This window comes from Pseudophryne corroboree, chromosome 2, assembly GCF_028390025.1.
Source record: "Pseudophryne corroboree isolate aPseCor3 chromosome 2, aPseCor3.hap2, whole genome shotgun sequence".
NCBI lineage: Eukaryota > Metazoa > Chordata > Amphibia > Anura > Myobatrachidae > Pseudophryne > Pseudophryne corroboree.
This window is the reverse complement of record NC_086445.1, coordinates 37,951,677-37,975,589: the sequence shown is the minus strand read 5'-3', so window position 1 is coordinate 37,975,589 and position 23,913 is coordinate 37,951,677. Positions and strand designations below refer to the sequence as shown.

Below are 23,913 nucleotides of genomic sequence, written 5' to 3'. Positions count from 1 at the left end.
ACTTCCCGTACCCCGGCATCTGAAGTGGTCTTCAACCATTCCTGGGTATACCCTAGAAGCCGGCCCCCCACCCTGGGGTCCCACAGGGGGAAGCCCGCCCCGTCATGCGGCAGGCTTATCGGTCTTGGAAGCTGGCTGACGGGCAGCCCAGGCTCTTTTGGGCTTCGGCTTACCAGGTTTGGAAGTGCGGGCCTGTTTGTGGTACGCCTGACCTTTTGCTTTACCTGGAGGACGAAAGGAAGTACTTTTAGTCTTCGGCACAGAAGGAGCGGTACTTGGCAGACAGGCAGTTTTGGCAGTAGCCAAATCAGCCACTATCTTATTTAAGTCCTCCCCAAATAGAATATCTCACTTAAAAGGGAGTACCTCCAGGGTTTTTCTACAATCCAGATCCACGGACCAGGATCTCAGCCACAATATCCGGCTTAGTAGAAGCCTTGGCTGCTAGAATACCAGCATCAGAAGCTGCCTCTTTAATATAGTGAGAAGCTGTGACAATATATGACAAGCACTGTCTTGCATGGTCAGAAGAGATTTCAGCTTCCAACTCTAGGGCCCACGCTTCATTAGCTTCTGCAGCCCATGTTGCTGCAATAGTGGGCCTTTGCGCAGCACCTGTGAGGGTGTAAATCGCTTTCAGAAAACCCTCCACACATTTATCCGTAGGCTCTTTCAGAGACGTGACGGTAGTGACAGGTAGAGCTGAGGAAACCACCATCCTAGCCACATGCGAGTCTACTGGAGGAGGCGTCTCCCAATTTTTTGACAGCTCTGGCGCGAGGGGATAGCGAGCCAGCATCTTCTTGTGAGGCACAAACTTCTTCCCTGGGTTTACCCAGGATTCCTGACGTATATCCACCAGGTGATCAGAATGAGGTAAAACTTATTTAACCACCTTCTGACGCTTGAACCTATCTGGTTTCTTAGGAGGGGCGGATGGCTTGGGATAATCCGTAATCTGTAAAATTAACTTAATAGCCTCCAAAATATCAGGAACATCCACATGTGAACTACCCTCCCCATCAGCAGTATCTGTGTCAGAATCTGTGGGGTCAGTGTAGGCGCCATCTTCATCAAACAAGGTGTCAGTGACAGCAGTGGATTGTGAGGAGGTAAGAGCTCGCTTAGAGGACCCCTAGGTCTTAGGCGAGCGAGGGTCAGAATTTTTAGTAGTCAAAGACTGGTTCAATTTCTTCAATTGAGCAGACAAGTTATCTGCCCACGGCGAGTTAGCCACGGGGACCACATACGGTTGAACCGGCATAATAGGTGCCATAGGGGGCGTTAGTTTAGTAACTAGCGTATTCAGAAGTGTGGAGAAAGTAGTCCACAGCGGGTCATTATGGACCCCCGTTGCAACAGTCCCACTGGGGGGCAAAGAGCCCCCAGAACCAGAGCCCACAGCTGCTATATTATCCTCATAGGGATCTGTGGCATCAGCAACACCGGTAGTGTGTTCCGCCCCAGAACCGCTACCCTCAGAAGCAGACATGATATAACTTGCAGGATCAGGCAACACAGTACAATTGGCAGCAGCAAAATACCTCTAGCCCAAACCCCTGCGCAGTGTAGTCAGCACTAGCAGAGATAAAGGAGAGATATGGTGACTAAAATCACAGAGAAAAATACAATTAGAGTATATCTTGTGAATATTCTATATTACAGTATTATAAACCTGACGCACCAAGCCCCCTCAGGTTATAGAATATAGGGATAGCAAGTTGAGTGAGAGACAGGAAATGAAAATCACCCAGCAAGCTAATGCACACACATATAGTCACAGTTGTACAATGCAGAGGTTATTACAGACAATAATAATGCACTGGACTAGCTTATATATATAGCTATGTAGTCAATAGATATAACACTGCACAGTAAAAAACTGGATGTATATCACAGGGCACTAGTACCAGAGAACCCTGACTAAATGCACTCTTTCTTAACTATCACTGTCTAAATGACATGTAGAATACTTAAGTGTCATGTAAAGTCACAGCGCTGACTATCAGGCGGCTTTACAAAGGAGGACTTGCCCAAGCAGTCCCAGGAACAGTGTAGCTGAGAAAAATGGCGCCCAAACACTGACAGGGAGTGAGGGAGATATAGATATGTAGCTCCAGGGCGGGAACATTTACTGTAAATGGCGCCCTGGGGCTGGGGCTACAAGTCTAAGCCTTATCTCGTCTGCTGGCAAAACCACCTGGTACTGCAGGCCAATATAAATAGGTTTATGAGAGAAAACCTGACCTGTACCCTTGCCCTGGTGGCCTAGTGGGGTTGCCTGTATGCCACAGTGTCCACCGCCAGCGCACAGCGCCAGATCGCGATACATCGCGGGTCCCGTGAACGGGACCCACTTACCACCTCCCGAAGCGCGCCCACGCGATCCCGGAGAGCCCCAGCCGTCTGTGTCTAACTGGAAGAAAACCGGAGCCTCTTGCTGTAATTACCCGGCCACCAGGGCGCGGGAGTGTACAGCGCCGCTGGGGAGAGATGGAGCTGCAGCAGTGAATGTCTCCTGACATCTAAACACTGCTGCTGCCCTTGTAGTCTTCGCTTTTTCTTCACAAAAAGCTCTTCTTAAGGCTGCCTGGAGCAGCCCCTCTGTTATGTGCCTGCTATCTGCAGCACCAACTACAAAACTGAGCTCCTGTGCAGGGAGGCGGGGTGATATAGGAGGCGGCGCTATGCATCTTGGGAACAGTCAAAGCTTTTGAGCCTGTTGGTGCCTCGGATCAAGATCCTACTCTACACCCCAATGTCTATCCTTGTGGAGCCCAGTGTACCCCGCAGCAGAAAGAGGACTCTTTCTTCTTGTAGTGGGTGGATGGAAGCTTCTGGGGTACTCAAAATGGAGCCATGAATGTGCCTCACAAATGCGGCTGAAGGACAACATGTTGGTTGAAAGCTACACAGAGCTGAAAATGTAAAACTCTCAAATGTCTGTACTGTACAGATGCGTCATTCCTCATCTAGCCTCCACACGCTATGAGGCACACAGGGTGCAAGAGATCCGCCAGGTCCCATGTGACCCGCCAGCATCTATCATCTTTTCCCCTGAAGATGTGTCTTATTCACATCGCTATGTGAATAAGACTCACAATCAGACTATGCTGATTAAAATGATATGCGGCATGTGTATATTCTGCGTGCGACTGCATCTGCATATGAAATGGTATAATACAGTGTTTTCTAGGAAAAACACTGTAGCGTAGCATTCCGTATGCAGATACAGCTGCAGTCGCACACAGAATATACACATGCCGCATATCATTTTAATCAGCGTAGTCTGCTTTTTAATGTGACTGCAGTATTAACGAGGGAGGACACATCTGTACATCACCCGGAGAGATGAGGCGCAGACAGAACCTGTACTGTAATAGTAATATAGGTAGATAGAATGCACAACAAAAACAGTAAGATAGCATATCCCAAAATGTATATTTCCAGGTTACCTGCATACAGAAAGCACCTGAGTACAGAGTCTACGCAGGAGCTCATACAGGGCATAGTGCGGTCTGTGCATCGGAGACATGGACACTATGGCAAGTATGTGACGGCAGAGGAGAAAACATTTATCTGACCCCTCCCCCAGCCGCAGGCAAAACGCCCACAGGACCGCCGACACTGGCACAACATGAACACGTCACACACCAAAGCTATAACTGCATGATGAACTAAACACCCAGATCTCCCGGCAGTTGCCTGCACATGGGGCCTAATTCAGACCTGATTGCTAGCAGGTGATATTTGCACTGCTGCGATCAGATAGTCGCCGCCTATAGGGGAGTGTATTTTAGCTGTGCAAGTGTGCGATCGCATGTGTAGCAGAGTTGTACGAACAGATCTTCTACAGTCTCTGCGCAGCCCAGGACTTACTCAGCCGCTGCGATCACATCAGCCTGTCCGGGACCAGAATTGACGTCAGATACCCGCCCTGCAAACACTTTTTCCAACCACTCCCCGAAAACGGTCAGTTGCCACCCACAAACGCCCTCTTCCTGTCAATCTCCTTACAACTGCCTGTGCGATCCGCTTTGTACCCGTACGACGTGCCTGTGCATTGAGGTGCATACGCATGCGCAGTTTAGAACTGATCGCAGGCTGTACAAAAACGCAGCCTAGCAATCAGGTCTGAATTAGGCCCATTGTACAGACCCAAGGATTTAGGCCAATAACCAAAAAACACTGGAAGTCACACGGGTTCCTGTAACCAGTGACATGACTTATATTGTGACCACTTACAGTGATTACTCTGGGTACATACACAATGGCCCTCGTTCCGAGTTGATCGCTCGCTAGCTGCTTTCAGCAGCAGTGCACACGCTAAGCCGCCGTATACTGGGAGTGTATCTTAGCTTAGCAGAAGTGCGAACAAATGAGTAGCAGAATTGCTACTAAAAAATGTCATGCCATTTCTGAGTAGCTCCAGACCTACTCCTATCTTGCGATCACTGCAGTCAGTTTAGGGACTGACAGTGTGTAACCAGATCCTCACGTGTGCCCAAATATAATATAATACAGCGTATTACTAGCGACTGACAGTGTGTATACACATCCTCATGTGTGCCCATATATAATATAATACAGCATATTACTAGGGACTGACAGTGTGTAACCACATCCTCACGTGTGCCCATATATAATATAATATAGCATATTACTAGGGACTGACAGTGTGTAACCACATCCTCATGTGTGCCCATATATAATATAATACAGCATATTACTAGGGACTGACAGTGTGTACCACATCCTCATGTGTGCCCATATATAATATAATACAGCATATTACTAGGAACTGACAGTGTGTAACCACATCCTCATGTGTGCCCATATATAATATAATACAGCATACTACTAGGGACTGACAGTGTGTAACAACATCCTCATGTGTGCCCATATATAATATAATACAGCATAGTACTAGGGACTGACAGTGTGTAACCAGATCCTCATGTGTGCCCATATATAATATAATGCAGCACATTACTAGGGACTGACAGTGTGTAACCAGATCCTCATGTGTGCCCATATATAATATAATACAGCATATTACTAGCGACTGACAGTGTGTAACCACATCCTCATATGTGCCCATATATAATACAGCATGTTACTAGAGACTGACAGTGTGTAACCAGATCCTCATGTGTGCCCATATATAATATAATACAGCATATTACTAGGGACTGACCGTGTGTAACCTCACGTGTGCCCATATATAATATAATACAGCGTATTACCAGGGACTGACAGTGTGTAACCACATCCTCATGTGTGCCCATATATAATATAATACAGCATATTACTAGCGACTGACAGTGTGTAACCACATCCTCATATGTGCCCATATATAATACAGCATGTTACTAGAGACTGACAGTGTGTAACCACATCCTCATGTGTGCCCATATATAATATAATACAGCATATTATTAGGGACTGACAGTGTGTAACCTGATCCTCGGGTGTGCCCATATATAATATAATACAGCATATTACTAGGGACTGACAGTGTGTAACCAGATCCTCATGTGTAGCCCATATATAATCTAATACAGCATGTTACTAGGGACTGACAGTGTGTAACCAGATCCTCATTTGTGCCCATATATAATATAATACAGCATATTACTAGGGACTGACAGTGTGTAACCACATCCTCATGTGTAGCCCATATATAATATAATACAGCATATTACTAGGGACTGACAGTGTGTAACCAGATTCTCATATATGCCCATATATAATATAATACAGCATATTACTAGGGACTGACAGTGTGTAACCAAGATCCTCATGTGTGCCCATATATAATATAATACAGCATATTACTAGGGACTGACAGTGTGTAACCAGATCCTCATGTGTGCCCATATATAATATAATACAGCATATTACTAGGGACTGACAGTGTGTAACAAGATCCTCACGTGTGCCCATATATAATATAATACAGCATATTACTAGGGACTGACAGTGTGTAACCACATCCTCATGTGTGCCCATATATAATATAATACAGCATACTACTAGGGACTGACAGTGTGTAACCACATCCTCATGTGTGCCCATATATAATATAATACAGCATAGTACTAGGGACTGACAGTGTGTAACCAGATCCTCATGTGTGCCCATATATAATATAATGCAGCACATTACTAGGGACTGACAGTGTGTAACCACATCCTCATGTGTGCCCATATATAATCTAATACAGCATATTACTAGGGACTGACAGTGTGTAACCAGATCCTCATGTGTGCCCATATATAATATAATACAGCATATTACTAGGGACTGACAGTGTGTAACAAGATCCTCACGTGTGCCCATATATAATATAATACAGCATATTACTAGGAACTGACAGTGTGTAACCACATCCTCATGTGTGCCCATATATAATATAATACAGCATACTACTAGGGACTGACAGTGTGTAACCACATCCTCATGTGTGCCCATATATAATATAATACAGCATAGTACTAGGGACTGACAGTGTGTAACCAGATCCTCATGTGTGCCCATATATAATATAATGCAGCACATTACTAGGGACTGACAGTGTGTGACCAGATCCTCATGTGTGCCCATATATAATATAATACAGCATATTACTAGCGACTGACAGTGTGTAACCACATCCTCATATGTGCCCATATATAATACAGCATGTTACTAGAGACTGACAGTGTGTAACCAGATCCTCATGTGTGCCCATATATAATATAATACAGCATATTACTAGGGACTGACAGTGTGTAACCTCACGTGTGCCCATATATAATATAATACAGCGTATTACCAGGGACTGACAGTGTGTAACCACATCCTCGTGTGCCCATATATAATATAATACAGCATATTACTAGGGACTGACAGTGTGTAACCTGATCCTCGGGTGTGCCCATATATAATATAATACAGCATATTACTAGGGACTGACAGTGTGTAACCAGATCCTCATGTGTAGCCCATATATAATCTAATACAGCATGTTACTAGGGACTGACAGTGTGTAACCAGATCCTCATTTGTGCCCATATATAATATAATACAGCATATTACTAGGGACTGACAGTGTGTAACCACATCCTCATGTGTAGCCCATATATAATATAATACAGCATATTACTAGGGACTGACAGTGTGTAACCAGATTCTCATATATGCCCATATATAATATAATACAGCATATTACTAGGGACTGACAGTGTGCAACCAAGATCCTCATGTGTGCCCATATATAATATAATACAGCATATTACTAGGGACTGACAGTGTGTAACCAGATCCTCATGTGTGCCCATATATAATATAATACAGCATATTACTAGGGACTGACAGTGTGTAACAAGATCCTCACGTGTGCCCATATATAATATCATACAGCATATTACTAGGGACTGACAGTGTGTAACCACATCCTCATGTGTGCCCATATATAATATAATACAGCATACTACTAGGGACTGACAGTGTGTAACCACATCCTCATGTGTGCCCATATATAATATAATACAGCATAGTACTAGGGACTGACAGTGTGTAACCAGATCCTCATGTGTGCCCATATATAATATAATGCAGCACATTACTAGGGACTGACAGTGTGTAACCACATCCTCATGTGTGCCTATATATATATATAATACAGCATATTACTAGGGACTGACAGTGTGTAACCAGATCCTCATGTGTGCCCATTGTGACAAGAACACTGGGATAGTGTTTGAGGGCAGGTATATTTGTCCCAGGTTCTTGTCTTACATGTTTTAGAAAATGTTAACTTCTAGGAAAAATGCTTTTTGTTTTGTCTGAACCTTTTCAGTTTGCTGTAAAAGCTGGGTAAAGGCTCTGAGAGAGAGATAAGGCGAGTTCTAGACATTGGGCCCAGTTCGGGTCTTTGGCCTCACAGAGGGCTAATCAGGGTTTCAGCTGTGTAAGAGTGATATAGTGCTTCTAACCTGATTAGTATGGGCAGACTGCCTGGGAAGGCTGCAGGATCTGTGTGTGAGAGACACGCTTTCTGATGCAAGTAAGCTATACAGTATGTACTGAAGAACTCTGTGTTTTGTTTAGTGACAGTTAGGAACATCTTATGTTTAGTTAGTGCCGGACAGGCAAGGTATTTTTATTTTGGGGTTTGTTTTATTTTCTGTTTCAATAAAACTGGCCGGGGTCAGTTGTACCAGAAACTGGACTTGTGTTGTTCCTCAGCTGCTGCGTGCGGCCATATTCCCCAGGAAAAGGCGCCTTGCACCCCTACAGTGTTACAACTTGGTGGAGAATGCGAGCAGGCCGTTCTGCGCATAAGTGAAAGCAGCAGCTTTGTGAGGCCTGCAGAAAACGGTGGTTTATGCAGATACAGCCCAGTGTGAAGTTACTGAGACTCACCCCTGAGGGTTTGATATATGTCCTGGGTGAAAGCAGCTGCAAAGCCGCCTGAAAAATCTGTTGACATGGAGGATCTGCTTAAAGCCTTGCTGCAAGCTACAGCGGCTCAGCAGGAGGCCAACCGACAGCAGCAGGTGGCAATGGAGGAAAATTGGAGACTACAGCAGGTGGCAATGGAGGAAAATAAGAGACAACAGCAGGCAGTTGTTGATGAACTTTACAGGCAACAGCGTCAGGATAGAGAGGCCTTAGCAGAAGTGGTGCAGAGACTTGCAGCTCGGGTTGGAGATGTGGCCGTCAGTGCTCCAACCAGCTCTAGTTCTATACGGGCCAGTCACTTCCTGCAGAAAATGACAGAGGCTGATGATGTGGAGGCCTATCTGACCACGTTTGAAAGGACTGCCGAGCGTGAGAACTGGCCGAAAGCACAGTGGGCCAGTCTGCTGGCACCTTTCCTGTCAGGTGAGCCCCAAAAAGCTTACTTTGATTTAAGCCCTGCTGAGGCTCGGGACTATGATAAACTAAAGACTGAGATCCTGACCCGCCTGGGAGTCACGCTGTCAGTACGAGCGCAACGGGTGCACCGTTGGCTGTACGCCATGGAGAAGCCTCCGCGCTCCCAGATGCACGACCTTATTCAGCTAACAAAAAAATGGCTGCAGCCAGAGACATTAACTGGTCCCCAGATGGTGGAAAGAGTCGTCATGGACCGCTACTTGAGATCTTTGCCCATGGTCCTGCGCAAGTGGGTGAGCCATGGAAACCCGGGTACTGCTGACCAATTAGTGGACATGGTAGAGAGGTATTTGGCAGCAGAGGAACTACTGATGACCACCCAGCAACCCATAGATCCTCGACAGCGCCCTTCAGTAAAGACTGGTAAGACTGTTCCGTGGGAAAACGTTGCTGGGCGGTTAAGAGAACGCAAGGCTGGAGAGACTGTAAACACTGGCCCTGGAAACAGGCCAATGGGGCTAGAACGGTCTATGCTGCCCAAATGGGTTGGTAATCGTGTGGTTAAATGTTTTAGGTGTGGTATGCCAGGTCATGTTATTGCCAATTGCCCAGTCACGCAAGAACCCATGCAATGTGATGCTGCCTTTGAATGTCGCAGAATGTCTTTCTTTGCTAGGTTAGCCTGTACTGTGGTACCTTCACCTGAGCTGGAAAAACAAATGTGTGATGTGTTCTTAGAAGGTAACCGGGTAGAGGCCTTGCTAGATTCAGGAAGTTTAGTTACCCTCGTGAAAGCTGGGTTAGTGAACCCCTTAAAGGTCCAGCAAATACCTATTGGGGTAACTTGCATACATGGGGATACCCAATATTATGCCACTGCTGAGGTGAATATAGAAACTTGTTGTGGGTCAGCAATGGTTAAAGTGGGACTGGTCCCTACCTTGGTGCATGAGGCCATAATAGGGAGGGATTTTCCTCATTTTTGGAAACTGTGGGAATCACGGTTATCAACAGATGTGAGAAGTAAAAAGCCAGTTGATAATACCGGTGATTTTTTGGATGTACGTGGGTCTTCGGAACTTTCTGGCCCTTTGCCTTTTGCCAGTTTGGCTGGGGAAGTGACAGATGGGGAGTCCAGTGAGGACCCTCTTGCCGGGAACAGAGACATAGTAGTTAGAACTGAAAGCGTGCCTGACCTGGAGGTAAAGAAGGATCTGTTTGCGTCTGAACAGTTAAAGGATCCTACCTTAATAAAGGCTAGAGAGAATGTTAAGATTGTTAATGGGGAACCTGTGGTACCAGGTGACAGGGTTACGTATCCCCACATGGCCATCTGTAATGAGCTCTTGTACCACATTGTCAAAAGGGGTGAGGATGTGGTGGAACAGCTGGTAGTTCCCCAGCCTTATCGGAGAACGGTACTAGATTTAGCTCATAGTCACGTTACCGCAGGACATTTAGGGGCAGAAAAAACCACTGAAAGAGTTTTACAAAGGTTCTTTTGGCCAGGGGTTTATAAAGAAGTGTCTGAATATTGTTCTTCCTGTCCTGAATGCCAGTATCATGCCCCTAGACCCCATTTCAGGAGCCCACTAGTTCCCATGCCTATTATAGAGGTCCCGTTTGACAGAATAGCCATGGATCTCGTGGGGCCCTTGTTAAAGTCTGCTCGGGGCCATCAGTATATCCTGGTAATTATGGACTATGCCACTCGATATCCTGAGGCTGTCCCTTTACGCACTATCACAACCAAGGCGATAGCTAGGGAGCTAGTGCAGGTATTTAGTAGAGTGGGAATACCAAAAGAAATTTTGACTGACCAAGGTACTCCATTTATGTCAAGGATCATGAAAGAGTTGTGCAAGTTATTTAAGGTCACTCACCTCAGGACGTCCATCTACCATCCCCAAACTGACGGGTTGGTGGAAAGGTTTAATAAAACATTAAAAAGTATGTTAAAAAAGGTTGTTGAGAGAGATGGGAAAAACTGGGATTGTTTGTTGCCCTACTTGTTAATGGCCATCAGAGAAGTTCCTCAGTCCTCTACGGGGTTTTCTCCATTTGATTTGTTGTATGGTAGACACCCCAGAGGGCTGTTGGATGTTGCCAAAGAGACGTGGGAAGGACAGCCCACTCCTTATAGAAGCGTTATTGAGCATGTAACACAAATGCAGGATAGGATTGCAGCCGTGGTACCTGTTGTCAAAGAGCACATGGAACAGGCCCAAAGTGCTCAACAGAGGGTCTATAACCGGAGTGCCAAGATACGGGAATTTGCTCCTGGAGATAGAGTTCTTGTTTTGGTACCCACTGTGGAAAGCAAATTCCTAGCTAAATGGCAGGGTCCATTTGAGATTAGGGAAAAAGTGAATGAGGTTAATTACAAAGTATACCAGCCGGGAAAGAGAAAACCCGAACAGATCTACCATGTTAACTTAATCAAACCCTGGAAAGATAGGTTGTCTCTGTCAGCGGAGCCTTGCCCTTCGGTGTCTTCACCCCGGTTGCTTCCCGCAGTGAAGGTGTCAGAGACATTATCAGCTGATCAGAACAATCAGGTTAAAGAATGTCTCATCCAAAATAGGGAGGTATTTTCAGAGCTGCCTGGCCGAACGACCATAATAAAACATGACATTGTCACAGAACCAGGGGTCAGGGTTCATTTAAAGCCATATAGGATTCCTGAAGCTCAGCGAGAAGCTATTTCTAAGGAAGTTAAAACCATGTTAGAACTTGGAGTCATAGAGGAGTCTAACAGTGAGTGGTCCAGTCCCATAGTGCTCATCCCGAAGCCCGACGGTAGCATACGCTTCTGTAATGACTTTCGTAAGTTAAATGAGGTGTCCAAGTTTGACGCATACCCCATGCCCCGTGTGGATGAGCTTGTAGAAAGGCTGGGAACAGCCAGGTTTCTCACCACATTGGACCTGACCAAAGGTTACTGGCAAATACCTTTATCTGATAGCGCCAAAGAAAAAACAGCCTTTTCGGTTCCGGAGGGGCTGTACCAGTATAAGATGTTACCCTTTGGGTTGCATGGGGCTCCAGCAACCTTTCAACGGGCGATGGATAAAATTTTGAGGCCCCATAGAAAATATGCAGCTGCCTATTTGGATGATGTGGTAATTCACAGTACAGACTGGGGGTCACATTTGGTTAAAGTACAAGCAGTACTGGACTCAATCAGAGAGGCAGGGTTAACTGCTAACCCAAAGAAGTGCTGCCTCGCAATGGAGGAGGTCAAATACTTGGGCTTCACCATAGGCAGAGGTCTGATTAGGCCCCAATTGAATAAAGTTGATGCTATTCAAAACTGGCCTCGTCCAGTGAATAAAAAACAGGTAAGGGCTTTTTTGGGAATTACTGGGTACTATAGACGGTTTATTCCTAATTTTGCGACCACAGCGGTGCCGTTGTCAGACCTTACCAAAGGGAAGCAGTCAAATGTGGTGAAATGGAACCCTGATGCAGAAAAGGCGTTCCAAGCGTTAAAAGTGGCTTTGTGTTCACAACCGGTGTTGATAACACCAGATTTTTCAAAAGAATTTGTGGTACAGACAGATGCCTCAGAGGTAGGGATAGGTGCTGTGCTGTCCCAAACCAGAGATGGGGACGAACACCCTATCATTTATTTGAGTAGGAAACTCAATGAGCATGAAAAAAGGTATGCCATTGTGGAAAAGGAGGCTTTGGCCATTAAGTGGGCACTAGATACCTTGAGATATTACCTCTTGGGTAGACAATTCAGACTAGTGACAGACCATGCCCCTTTAAAATGGATGTATGTAAATAGAGGCAAGAATGCTCGTGTAACTAGATGGTTTCTAGCGTTGCAGGACTTTAAGTTTACTGTCGAACATAGACCGGGAACACAATTGGCCAACGCAGATGCATTGTCTCGCATCTTCTGTTTGGGGGCTACAAGTGTTCCGGCCCCTAGGTCGAAACAGGGGAGGGGGATATGTGACAAGAACACTGGGATAGTGTTTGAGGGCAGGTATATTTGTCCCAGGTTCTTGTCTTACATGTTTTAGAAAATGTTAACTTCTAGGAAAAATGCTTTTTGTTTTGTCTGAACCTTTTCAGTTTGCTGTAAAAGCTGGGTAAAGGCTCTGAGAGAGAGATAAGGCGAGTTCTAGACATTGGGCCCAGTTCGGGTCTTTGGCCTCACAGAGGGCTAATCAGGGTTTCAGCTGTGTAAGAGTGATATAGTGCTTCTAACCTGATTAGTATGGGCAGACTGCCTGGGAAGGCTGCAGGATCTGTGTGTGAGAGACACGCTTTCTGATGCAAGTAAGCCATACAGTATGTACTGAAGAACTCTGTGTTTTGTTTAGTGACAGTTAGGAACATCTTATGTTTAGTTAGTGCCGGACAGGCAAGGTATTTTTATTTTGGGGTTTGTTTTATTTTCTGTTTCAATAAAACTGGCCGGGGTCAGTTGTACCAGAAACTGGACTTGTGTTGTTCCTCAGCTGCTGCGTGCGGCCATATTCCCCAGGAAAAGGCGCCTTGCACCCCTACAGTGTTACAACTTATATAATATAATACAGCATATTACTAGGGACTGACAGTGTGTAACCTCACCTGTGCCCATATATAATATAATACAGCATATTACTAGCGACTGACAGTGTGTAACCACATCCTCATATGTGCCCATATATAATACAGCATGTTACTAGAGACTGACAGTGTGTAGCCAGATCCTCATGTGTGCCCATATATAATATAATACAGCATATTACTAGGGACTGACAGTGTGTAACCTCACCTGTGCCCTTATATAATATAATTCAGCATATTACTAGCGACTGACAGTGTGTAACCACATCCTCATGTGTGCCCATATATAATATAATACAGCATATTACTAGCGACTGACAGTGTGTAACCACATCCTCATGTGTGCCCATATATAATATAATACAGCATATTACTAGCGACTGACAGTGTTTAACCACATCCTCAGGTGTGCCCATATATAATATAATACAGCATATTACTAGCGACTGACAGTGTGTAACCACATCCTCATATGTGCCCATATATAATATAATACAGCATATTACTAGGGACTGACAGTGTGTAACCAGATCCTCATGTGTGCCCATATATAATATAATACAGCATATTACTAGGGACTGACAGTGTGTAACAAGATCCTCACGTGTGCCCATATATAATATAATACAGCATATTACTAGGGACTGACAGTGTGTAACCACATCCTCATGTGTGCCCATATATAATATAATACAGCATACTACTAGGGACTGACAGTGTGTAACCACATCCTCATGTGTGCCCATATATAATACAGCATGTTACTAGAGACTGACAGTGTGTAACCAGATCCTCATGTGTGCCCATATATAATATAATACAGCATATTACTAGGGACTGACAGTGTGTAACCACATCCTCATGTGTGCCCATATATAATATAATACAGCATATTACTAGCGACTGACAGTGTGTAACCACATCCTCATGTGTGCCCATATATAATATAATACAGCATATTACTAGCGACTGACAGTGTGTAACCACATCCTCATATGTGCCCTTATATAATACAGCATGTTACTAGAGACTGACAGTGTGTAACCAGATCCTCATGTGTGCCCATATATAATATAATACAGCATATTACTAGGGACTGACAGTGTGTAACCTCACCTGTGCCCATATATAATATAATACAGCATATTACTAGGGACTGACAGTGTGTAACCAGATCCTCATGTGTGCCCATATATAATATAATACAGCATATTACTAGGGACTGACAGTGTGTAACCACATCCTCATGTGTGCCCATATATAATATAATACAGCATATTACTAGGGACTGACAGTGTGTAACCACATCCTCATGTGTGCCCATATATAATATAATACAGCATATTACTAGTGACAGACAGTGTGTAACCAGGTCCTCATGTGTGCCCATATATAATATAATACAGCACATTACTAGGGACAGACAGTGTGTAACCAGATCCTAGGTACACAGCCCACATAAGGCCCCTCACCGCCATCTTTGCAGCTCCCTCGTCCAGGACTCAATCCATGATTCTCTTATAATTTTTCCCGTTTTTGGAATGTGTTAAAAAAAAATAGCCACCGTGACTTTTGCGCCAATGTGACAGTTATGGGTGAGCCGCTCTGCACCTGGGCTTCCCCTAGCTTCCTCCATCATCCTTATACCAGCAGGCTCAAGACAATGCAGGATTGTTTTGGGATGATTTTTTCACACAACCCCGCCAATCAGGACATGGCTACTGGTACCAAAGTGTGGGCAGGTTCAAGGTGTGATTTACACCGAGTGCACAATACTGGACTCACACCTGGTCAGAGTGGCAAGCCAAATGATTTCTCTCACTGACACAATGAAGGTCCAGAATGTTGTCAAAGCAATCAGGTTATAAGTAGACACCAGTATTAGACAAATGATGCCAGAAAGATGAAGGAAATCAGCCGTTTTCAGGTAATACAGCAAAGTACCACACTGCACTGACTCAGTAGCACCGGGTAAGGTCTAAACTCTGGTGCTCAGTATCCCAGGAATCCTCCAAGCCGAAAGTATTCACATAACACTTAGTCATCCCCGTACGCGCATGCAGGGGGGGGGGGGGGGGGGGGGGGGTTTACGATACCTAACACCTCCCCCATGCGCCAATCTATCTTTGCAGATTACCGTTGTGTCCCTCGATGAAATAGCGTCAGGCAACGCTGCAGGACAGGCTCTGTGTGTGTAACGCGCAGCAGCAGCCTCACTATACTTACGTGGAGGCTGGGCTGACTGAACGTAGGGGGAGCTGCAGAGCCATTTCCTCTCAGGCACTTCCCATAGGCCTTTGAGATAGAGCTGGCCGGGTGACCAAGTGACTCTGCAGCAGGTTCGTGACTTGCATGCAGGAGGGGAGCTGGCTGGTCGGGTGAGTGCTCATTGTATTCCCACCCCATGTCTGCCATGTCTCCCTCACCCTGTGTCTGTCTCTCTCTCTGTCCCCGTCTCAGAGTCCCTTCTCAGGTCAGACTCTCCCTGTGTCTGTCTCTCCATGTCTCTCTCTCTCACCATTTGTCTGTCTCCGTGTCTCTCTCTCTCCAAGTCCCTTCTCATGTCAAACTCTCTTCATGTCCCCCTCTCTCTCTACATGTCTGTCTCTCCATATCTTTTTCTCCCTGTCTGTGTCTCACTCTTTCTCCATGTCTCCTCCTCCCTCCCCATGTTCGTGTCTCCCTCTCCCTCCCCATGTCTGTCTCTCTCTACATGTCTCCCTGCCTGTCTCTCTTTCTCTCCCTCCCCCACCATGTCTCTCTCTCAATGCCTGCCAATCTCCATGTGTGTCTCTCCCTCCCCATATCACTCTGTCTCTCCATTTCTGCCAATTTCTCCACATGCCCGTCACTCCCTCGCTCCATAACTGTCTATCTCTGTCCGTCTCTCTTTCCACATGTCTTTCGCTCTCTCCGCATGTCTGCTGCTCTCTGGCCCTCATTCCGAGTTGTTCGCTCGCAAGCTGCTTTTAGCAGCTTTGCACAGGCTAAGCCGCCGCCTACTGGGAGTGAATCTTAGCATAGTAAAATTGCGAACGAAAGATTCTCAAAATTGCGATTACACACCTCTTAGCAGTTTCTGAGTAGCTCCAGACCTACTCGCCATCTGCGATCAGTTCAGTGCTTGTCGTTCCTGGTTTGACGTCACAAACACACCCAGCGTTCGTCCAGACACTCCTCCGTTTCTCCAGCCACTCCCGCGTTTTTCCCAGAAACGGTAGCGTTTTTTCGCACACACCCATAAAATGGCCTGTTGCCGCCCAGAAACACCCACTTCCTGTCAATCACACTCCGATCACCAGAACGAAGAAAATATCTCGTAATGCCGTGAGTAAAATACCTAACTTCTTAGCAAATTTACTTGGCGCAGTCGCAGTGTGGACATTGCGCATGCGCACTAAGCGGAAAATCGCTGCGATGCGAAGAAATTTACAGAGCGAACAACTCGGAATGACCACCTATGTGCGCTCTATTTTTCTCTCCCTCTCCCTCTCTATCTTTCTCATATCTGGACCCCCCCCCCACTAAAAAAATCAAGGTTTGCCCCTGATCCCTTCACATAAATAATGTCATGCATTTGATATCCGTTACCCAGATTATTCCGTCTTGAACTTTGGAACCGTCTGGAACGTGTCTACAATGGAATATATTTCTTGCTTGATGAACAACACAGTGGACAAGTATCATGCCATTTGGGCATCTAGGTATAGTCTCCATAACACGGATCTTCCAGGCCTCACATAAAATTTATATTTTCCCCTACTAGACTTTCTCTGTATTGTTTCTCCTCCCACATTCCTAAATCTATTTGTTTTTCTTCTTCCTTTTTCTCCCCTACACCATATGCTTCATTCTTCCCTCCCCGCTTGTTCCTGCTAAATATAAATCTCATCTTCTCCCCCCTCCCTTCCCACTGTTCCTGAAGACTCTAATAGCATTGTCCTTGCGGCCCACTTGCTGGTCTACTTGGGGATGTTTTCAACTTTGATATTTTTCAAATACAATATCTTCCCTGTTGCAATGTTTTCCACTTGTCCCCCTCGAATACTTTTGGACCTTGTTATCCTATATATTCAATTTTTTTTCTCGTATACTGTTTACTTAAGATAACTGTATTTGGGGTGTATTCAATAAGTGTCGGGTCTATTCCAACATGCATTTGTCGGAATAGATCTGACAAGAGCTATTCAATGGACGGCCAAATCCGAATGTCGGATTTGGCCGTATCCGAGGTCCTGTCCTGCTGCTGTCAGCGGCTGCCGAGTGCACTGACAGAAGCGGGGGGAGCAGATGACGGCTGCAGGGTGAGGTGACGGTGGCGGGGGGAGCTGGATGGCGGCGGGGAGAGCTGGCCGGCGGCATATGTCTGCAGCAGCGGGGGAGGCGCTGCTGGGAGTGAGAAGCCTGGCTGGGGGGACGCCCTGCTTAATCCTACTTTTTTTTTTAGGTCGGATTGAGATTGTTAGAAAGGGGGCCAAAACCTGTCTGATTTGGCCCTCGTTTCTGACAGAAGCACACAGATCGGCCCTATCCCGCCAATCCTCGTGTTTTCCAACAAGTCATGAATTCCCGACTTGTCGGAAAAAAACTGTTCTTTTTGAATAGGTCAGAACCCTTTCCGACCGAAATCTGTGGGCAGCTGCCGTCTTTCCGACAAGACGGCAGCTTCCGACAGCTATTGAATACACCCATTTGTCTTCTATTTTTTTAAATACATTTTTTATTTTGAGAAGAACAATTTCCAAAATAAACAGCTGCAATTAAACAACAAAGTTTCCCGGGTGTATTTTGTGTAATACATGACATCAATAAGATCGCAATCCTGTCATTACGCTAAACACGTGTTAAGTAAGCACCTACATTCCTGTAGCCAACAAATATGCACACACACACACATATATATATATATATATATATATATACCCACACACACACATCAGAAACAACTGTGGATAATCATCCACCTATTTTGTTTAGCAAAAAAGGGGTGTCAAAAAAGAACAGGACGGGACAAAGGGTAACACATAAGGGAGGTTGGGGGGGGGGGGGGGGGGGTCGGTAAGAGTTCACAATCGAAGAAGCAACAGTATAGGCAAAAATGTAATTAAACATTAGACAGTTCACATTTAAGGCAAGTGTCCTAACATAATTAATTTGGGGGTACTAGGGCAGCATAATGCGGGGTGGATTTAAATTCCATCCAGCTGAACCATGTTGCTACGTAATCTGAGTGTTTCTCCAAAGCTGTACAGAATATATCTTCCAGATTCATATAAAAGTCAATTATCTGACACCGCTCCATTTGTCTTCAATTTTATTATTCTAACTCAATAAAGTTATGTGATTAAAAAAAAAAAAAAAGAAGAAAATGTGGGAACCAGTAAAGACTGAAGAAGAGATGGTTCTTTCCTCCAATGGCCCAGTAGACGCAGAGATGTAACGTTGGCCATGAATAACAGAAAAGGCACACGATATGTTGACCCCTCACACTGCTGACGTGTGCCACATACCCCCAAGACATCCTCATATGCCCACCAGTCCCGCCCACATGCCCCCCAGGCACCTGAACATGTTCACCAGACCGGCCCACGTGCCAAAAGACTGTTGGTTATCGCCGTGACTCCACCATCCACTGTCACTGATTACACTGGTGGGATGATGGGGGAGGATGTGAGGGTGACGGCATATCACCAAATAACAGGACGGTACAGCAAGTTTTCGAGTTGGCCCTTTGTGTGAGATTAAACCCCCCTCTATCCAGACAGGGACCCTGGGAACATGCCCCCTGAGCTCCTCCTACACTACCGGTAGCGATTATCCCGGCTGTGATCCGGCTTCGATTCAAATGATCAGCTCACAGCCGGGATCATCTGCGGGAGCCGGCCCCTCTCAGTCCAGGATCCTTTCTACTGTACCCCCCGAATCGCGGACTGTAATCAATAGAAACATATAAAAGTAACACATGTAACAGAGACAGTTTTGAGTGAGGTTTCTATTGTATCTACAATGAGAATTTTTAGATGGAACCGGAACAGGTCACAGACCCTAGAGCAATTCCAAGTCCGGCATTTGTCTGCAGTTTGTATAAAAGTCTTGTTGTGTGTGTGACGGGCAGTTTATTCTCCTAGATCAGTGTGACGCTTCTTATGTCGCCAATGACTTGAGCTACTAGAAAAGCAGCGGCCGCACTGGGAACACACGAACGGCCTCTCCCCGGTGTGAGTGCGCTTATGCCTGACGAGAGCAGATCCAACATTAAAACTTTTCCCGCACTCCAGGCATGGAAATGGTTTCTCCCCGGTGTGAGTGCGCTTATGATTCTCTAGGACGGCTCTCTGGGCGAAACATTTTCCGCACTCCGTGCACTTAAACGGCTTCTCGCCAGTGTGAATGCGCAGATGCACGATGAGAGCAGAACCGTCACTAAAACGTTTCCCGCACTCCAGACATGGAAACGGTTTCTCACCGGTGTGAGTGCGCTGATGCTTCTCTAGGTCGGCTTTCTGGGCAAAACATTTTCCGCACTCCGTGCACTTAAACGGCTTCTCGCCAGTGTGAATGCGCAGATGCACGATGAGAGCAGAACGGTCACTAAAACGTTTCCCGCACTCCAGACATGGAAACGGCTTCTCGCCAGTGTGAATGCGCAGATGCACGTTGAGAGCAGAACAGTCACTAAAACGTTTCCCGCACTCCAGACACTTAAACGGCTTCTCGCCAGTGTGAGTGCGCTGATGGACGACGAGAGTAGATCTGGCTGCAAAACTTCTTCCGCACACCGGGCACGGGAATGGTCTCTCCCCGGTGTGAGTCCGCTGATGCATGACGAGAGCAGATCTGCTGATATAGCATTTCCCGCACTCCGTGCATGAAAATGGCCTCTCCCCGGTGTGAGTCCTCTTATGGTACAAGAAATGTGATTTCAGATTAAAGGATTTCCCACAATAAGAGCAGTGAAACCGTTTCCTTTCGGTGTGACATTGCTGATGGGCGGTAAGAGCCAACCTGGAGCTGAAATGCAGTCCGCAATCTGAGCATATAAAAAGATTACTGGCGCTATGCGTTTGCTGATGGGTGACGAGGGCTGAATGATTAGGGAAACATTGCTGACACTCCGAGCACTGATGCATCTTCTCAGGATAGTGTGAGGAGGCGTGCAGACCTGTTGGGGAAAAAAGTACTAAGATAAACCCTCTATACATCAGCGGATGGGTCACGTCATCAAGAGTGATAAATTCTGTGTAGTTACACACATATACATCAGTTTATAGCATCATATCTACATACACAGAAATTAGTGTCTGTAACAGGAATAGAGGACTTATTCTTCTTGTAGTGGGTGGATAGAAGCTTCTGGGGGACTCAAGATGGAGCCACGGATGTGCCTCACAAATGCGGCTGAAGGACAACATGTTGGTTGAAAGCTACACAGAGCTGAAAATGTAAAATTCTCAAATGTCTGTACTGTACAGATGCGTCATTCCTCATCTAGCCTCCACACGCTATGAGGCACACAGGGTGCAAGAGATCCGCCAGCTCCCATGTGACCCGCCAGCACCTATCGTCTTTTTCCCCTGAAGATGTGTCTTATTCACATCGCTATGTGAATAAGACTCACAATCAGACTATGCTGATTAAAATGATATGCGGCATGTGTATATTCTGCGTGCAGTACGGATGGTGTAATGGTTAGCATTACTGCCTCACAGCACTGAGGTCATGGGTTCGATTCCCACCATGGCCCTTACTGTGCGGAGTTTGTATATTCTCCCCGTACTTGCGTGGGTTTCCTCCGGGTACTCCGGTTTCCTCCCACAATCCAAAAAATATATATATACTGGTAGGTGAATTGGCTCCCAACAAATATTAACCCTAGCGTGAATGTATGTGCGTGTACATATGATAGGGAATGTAGATTGTAAGCTCCACTGGGGCAGGGACTGATGTGAATGGGTGAATGGCCAAATAGTCTCTGTAAAGCGCTGCGGAATATGTGTGCGCTATATAAATAACTGGTAATAAAAATAATAATAACTGCATCTGCATATGAAATGGTATAATACAGTGTTTTCTAGGAAAAACACTGTAGGGTAGCATTCCATATGCAGATACAGATGCAGTCGCACACAGAATATACACATGCCGCGTATCATTTTAATCAGCGTAGTCTGTTGTTTAATGTGACTGCAGTATTAACGAGGGAGGACACATCTGTACATCACCCGGAGAGATGAGGCGCAGACAGAACCTGTACTGTAATAGTAATATAGGTAGATAGAATGCACAACAAAAACAGTAAGATTGCATATCCCAAAATGTATATTTCCAGGTTACCTGCATAACTCTGTAGGTAACAGTAAGCTACAGAAAGCACCTGAGCACAGAGTCTACACAGGAGCTGATACAGGGAATAGTGCGGTCTGTACATCGGAGACATGGACGCTATGGCACATATGTGACGGCAGAGGAGAAAACATTTATCTGATCTCTCCCCCAGCCGCAGGCAAAACGCCCACAGGACCGCCGACACTGGCACAACATGAACACGTTACACACCAAAGCTATTACTGCATGATGGCCTAAACACCAGATCTCCCGGCAGTTGCCTGCACATGGGGCCTAATTCAGACCTGATTGCTAGCAGACGATTTTTGCACTGCTGCGATCAGATAGTCGCCGCCTACAGGGGAGTGTATTTTAGCTGTGCAAGTGTGATAACGCATGTGTAGCAGGGCTGTACGAACAGGTCTTCTGCAGTCTCTGCGCAGCCCAGGACTTACTCAGCCGCTGCGATCACATCAGCCTGTTCGGGACCGGAATTGACGTCAGACACCCTCCCTGCAAACACTTTTTTCAACCACTTCCCAAAAACGGTCAGTTGCCACCCAAAAAATAAGATTTTAAACCTACCGGTAAATCTTTTTCTCCTAGTCCGTAGAGGATGCTGGGGACTCCGTAAGGACCATGGGGTATAGACGGGCTCCGCAGGAGACATGGGCACTCTAAGACTTTAGATGGGTGTGAACTGGCTCCTCCCTCTATGCCCCTCCTCCAGACCTCAGTTATAGAACTGTGCCCAGAGGAGACGGACAGTACGAGGAAAGGATTTTTGTTAATCTAAGGGCGAGATACATACCAGCCCACACCATACACACCGTACAACATGGTATATACTAAACCAGTTAACAGCATGAACAAAACAGTATCAGCCAGAGACTGATCTCAACTGTAACATAACCCTTATGTAAGCAACAACTATATACAAGCCTTGCAGAATTTGTCCGCACTGGGACGGGCGCCCAGCATCCTCTACGGACTAGGAGAAAAAGATTTACCGGTAGGTTTAAAACCTTATTTTCTCTTACGTCCTAGAGGATGCTGGGGTCTCCGTAAGGACCATGGGGTTTATACCAAAGCTCCAGACTGGGCGGGACAGTGCGGTTGACTCTGCAGCACCGATTGAGCAAACATGAGGTCCTCATCAGCCAGGGTATCAAACTTGTAGAATTTTGCAAAAGTGTTTGAACCCGACCAAGTAGCTGCTCGGCAAAGCTGTAATGCCGAGACGCCTCGGGCAGCCGCCAAAGAAGAGCCCACCTTCCTAGTGGAATGGGCCTTTACCGAATTTGGTAACGGCAATCCAGCCGTAGAATGAGCCTGCTGAATCGTGTTACAGATCCAGCGAGCAATAGTCTGCTTAGAAGCAGGAGCGCCAACCTTGTTGGATGCATACAGGACAAACAGTGCCTCTGTTTTCCTAACCGAGCCGTCCTGGCTACATAAATTTTTAAGGCCCTGACTACATCAAGGGACTTGGAATCCTCCAAGTCACCCGTAGCCACAGGCACCCGTAGCCACAGGCACCACAATAGGTTGGTTCATACGAAACGACAAAACCACTTTAGGCAGAAATTGAGGACGAGTCCTCAACTCTGCTCGATCCACATGGAAAATCAGATAGGGGCTCTTGTGAGACAAAAACGCCAATTTGGACACCCGCCTCGCAGATGCCAAGGCCAACAACATGACCACTTTCCAAGTGAGAAATTTTAATTCAACTGTTTGAAGAGGTTCAAACCAGTGTGATTTAAGGAACTGTAACACCACGTTAAGGTCCTACGGTGCCACTGGGGGCACAAAAGGAGGTTGGATGTGCAGCACTCCCTTTACAAAAGTCTGGACTTCTGGGAGAGAAGCCAATTCCTACTGAAAGAATATAGACAAGGCTGAAATCTGCACTTTAATGGAGCCTAACTTTAGGCCCATATCCACTCCTGTCTGTAGAAAATGGAGAAAACGACCCAGCTGAAAATCTTCCGTAGGAGCATTCTTGGCATCACACCAAGATACATATTTCCTCCAGATACGGTGATAGTACTTCGCCATTACCTCCTTCCTAGCTTTGATTAGAGTAGGGATGACTTCCCCCGGAATACCTTTCCTAGCTAGGATTTGGTGTTCAACCGCCATGCCGCCAAACGT

The 23,913-nt window shown here is 46.0% G+C and overlaps 1 protein-coding gene across 1 annotated transcript in view; it reads right to left on the bottom strand.

Moving 5' to 3' along the window:
* Positions 1-23,913, bottom strand: part of LOC134989911 (zinc finger protein 271-like) — a 187,372-nt gene that overhangs the window by 4,505 nt on the left and 158,954 nt on the right. The window contains exon 12 of the mRNA XM_063950633.1: positions 19,553-20,593. Within this exon, the coding sequence (XP_063806703.1) occupies positions 19,553-20,593 (1,041 nt within the window). The remainder of the gene's footprint in view (positions 1-19,552; positions 20,594-23,913) is intronic.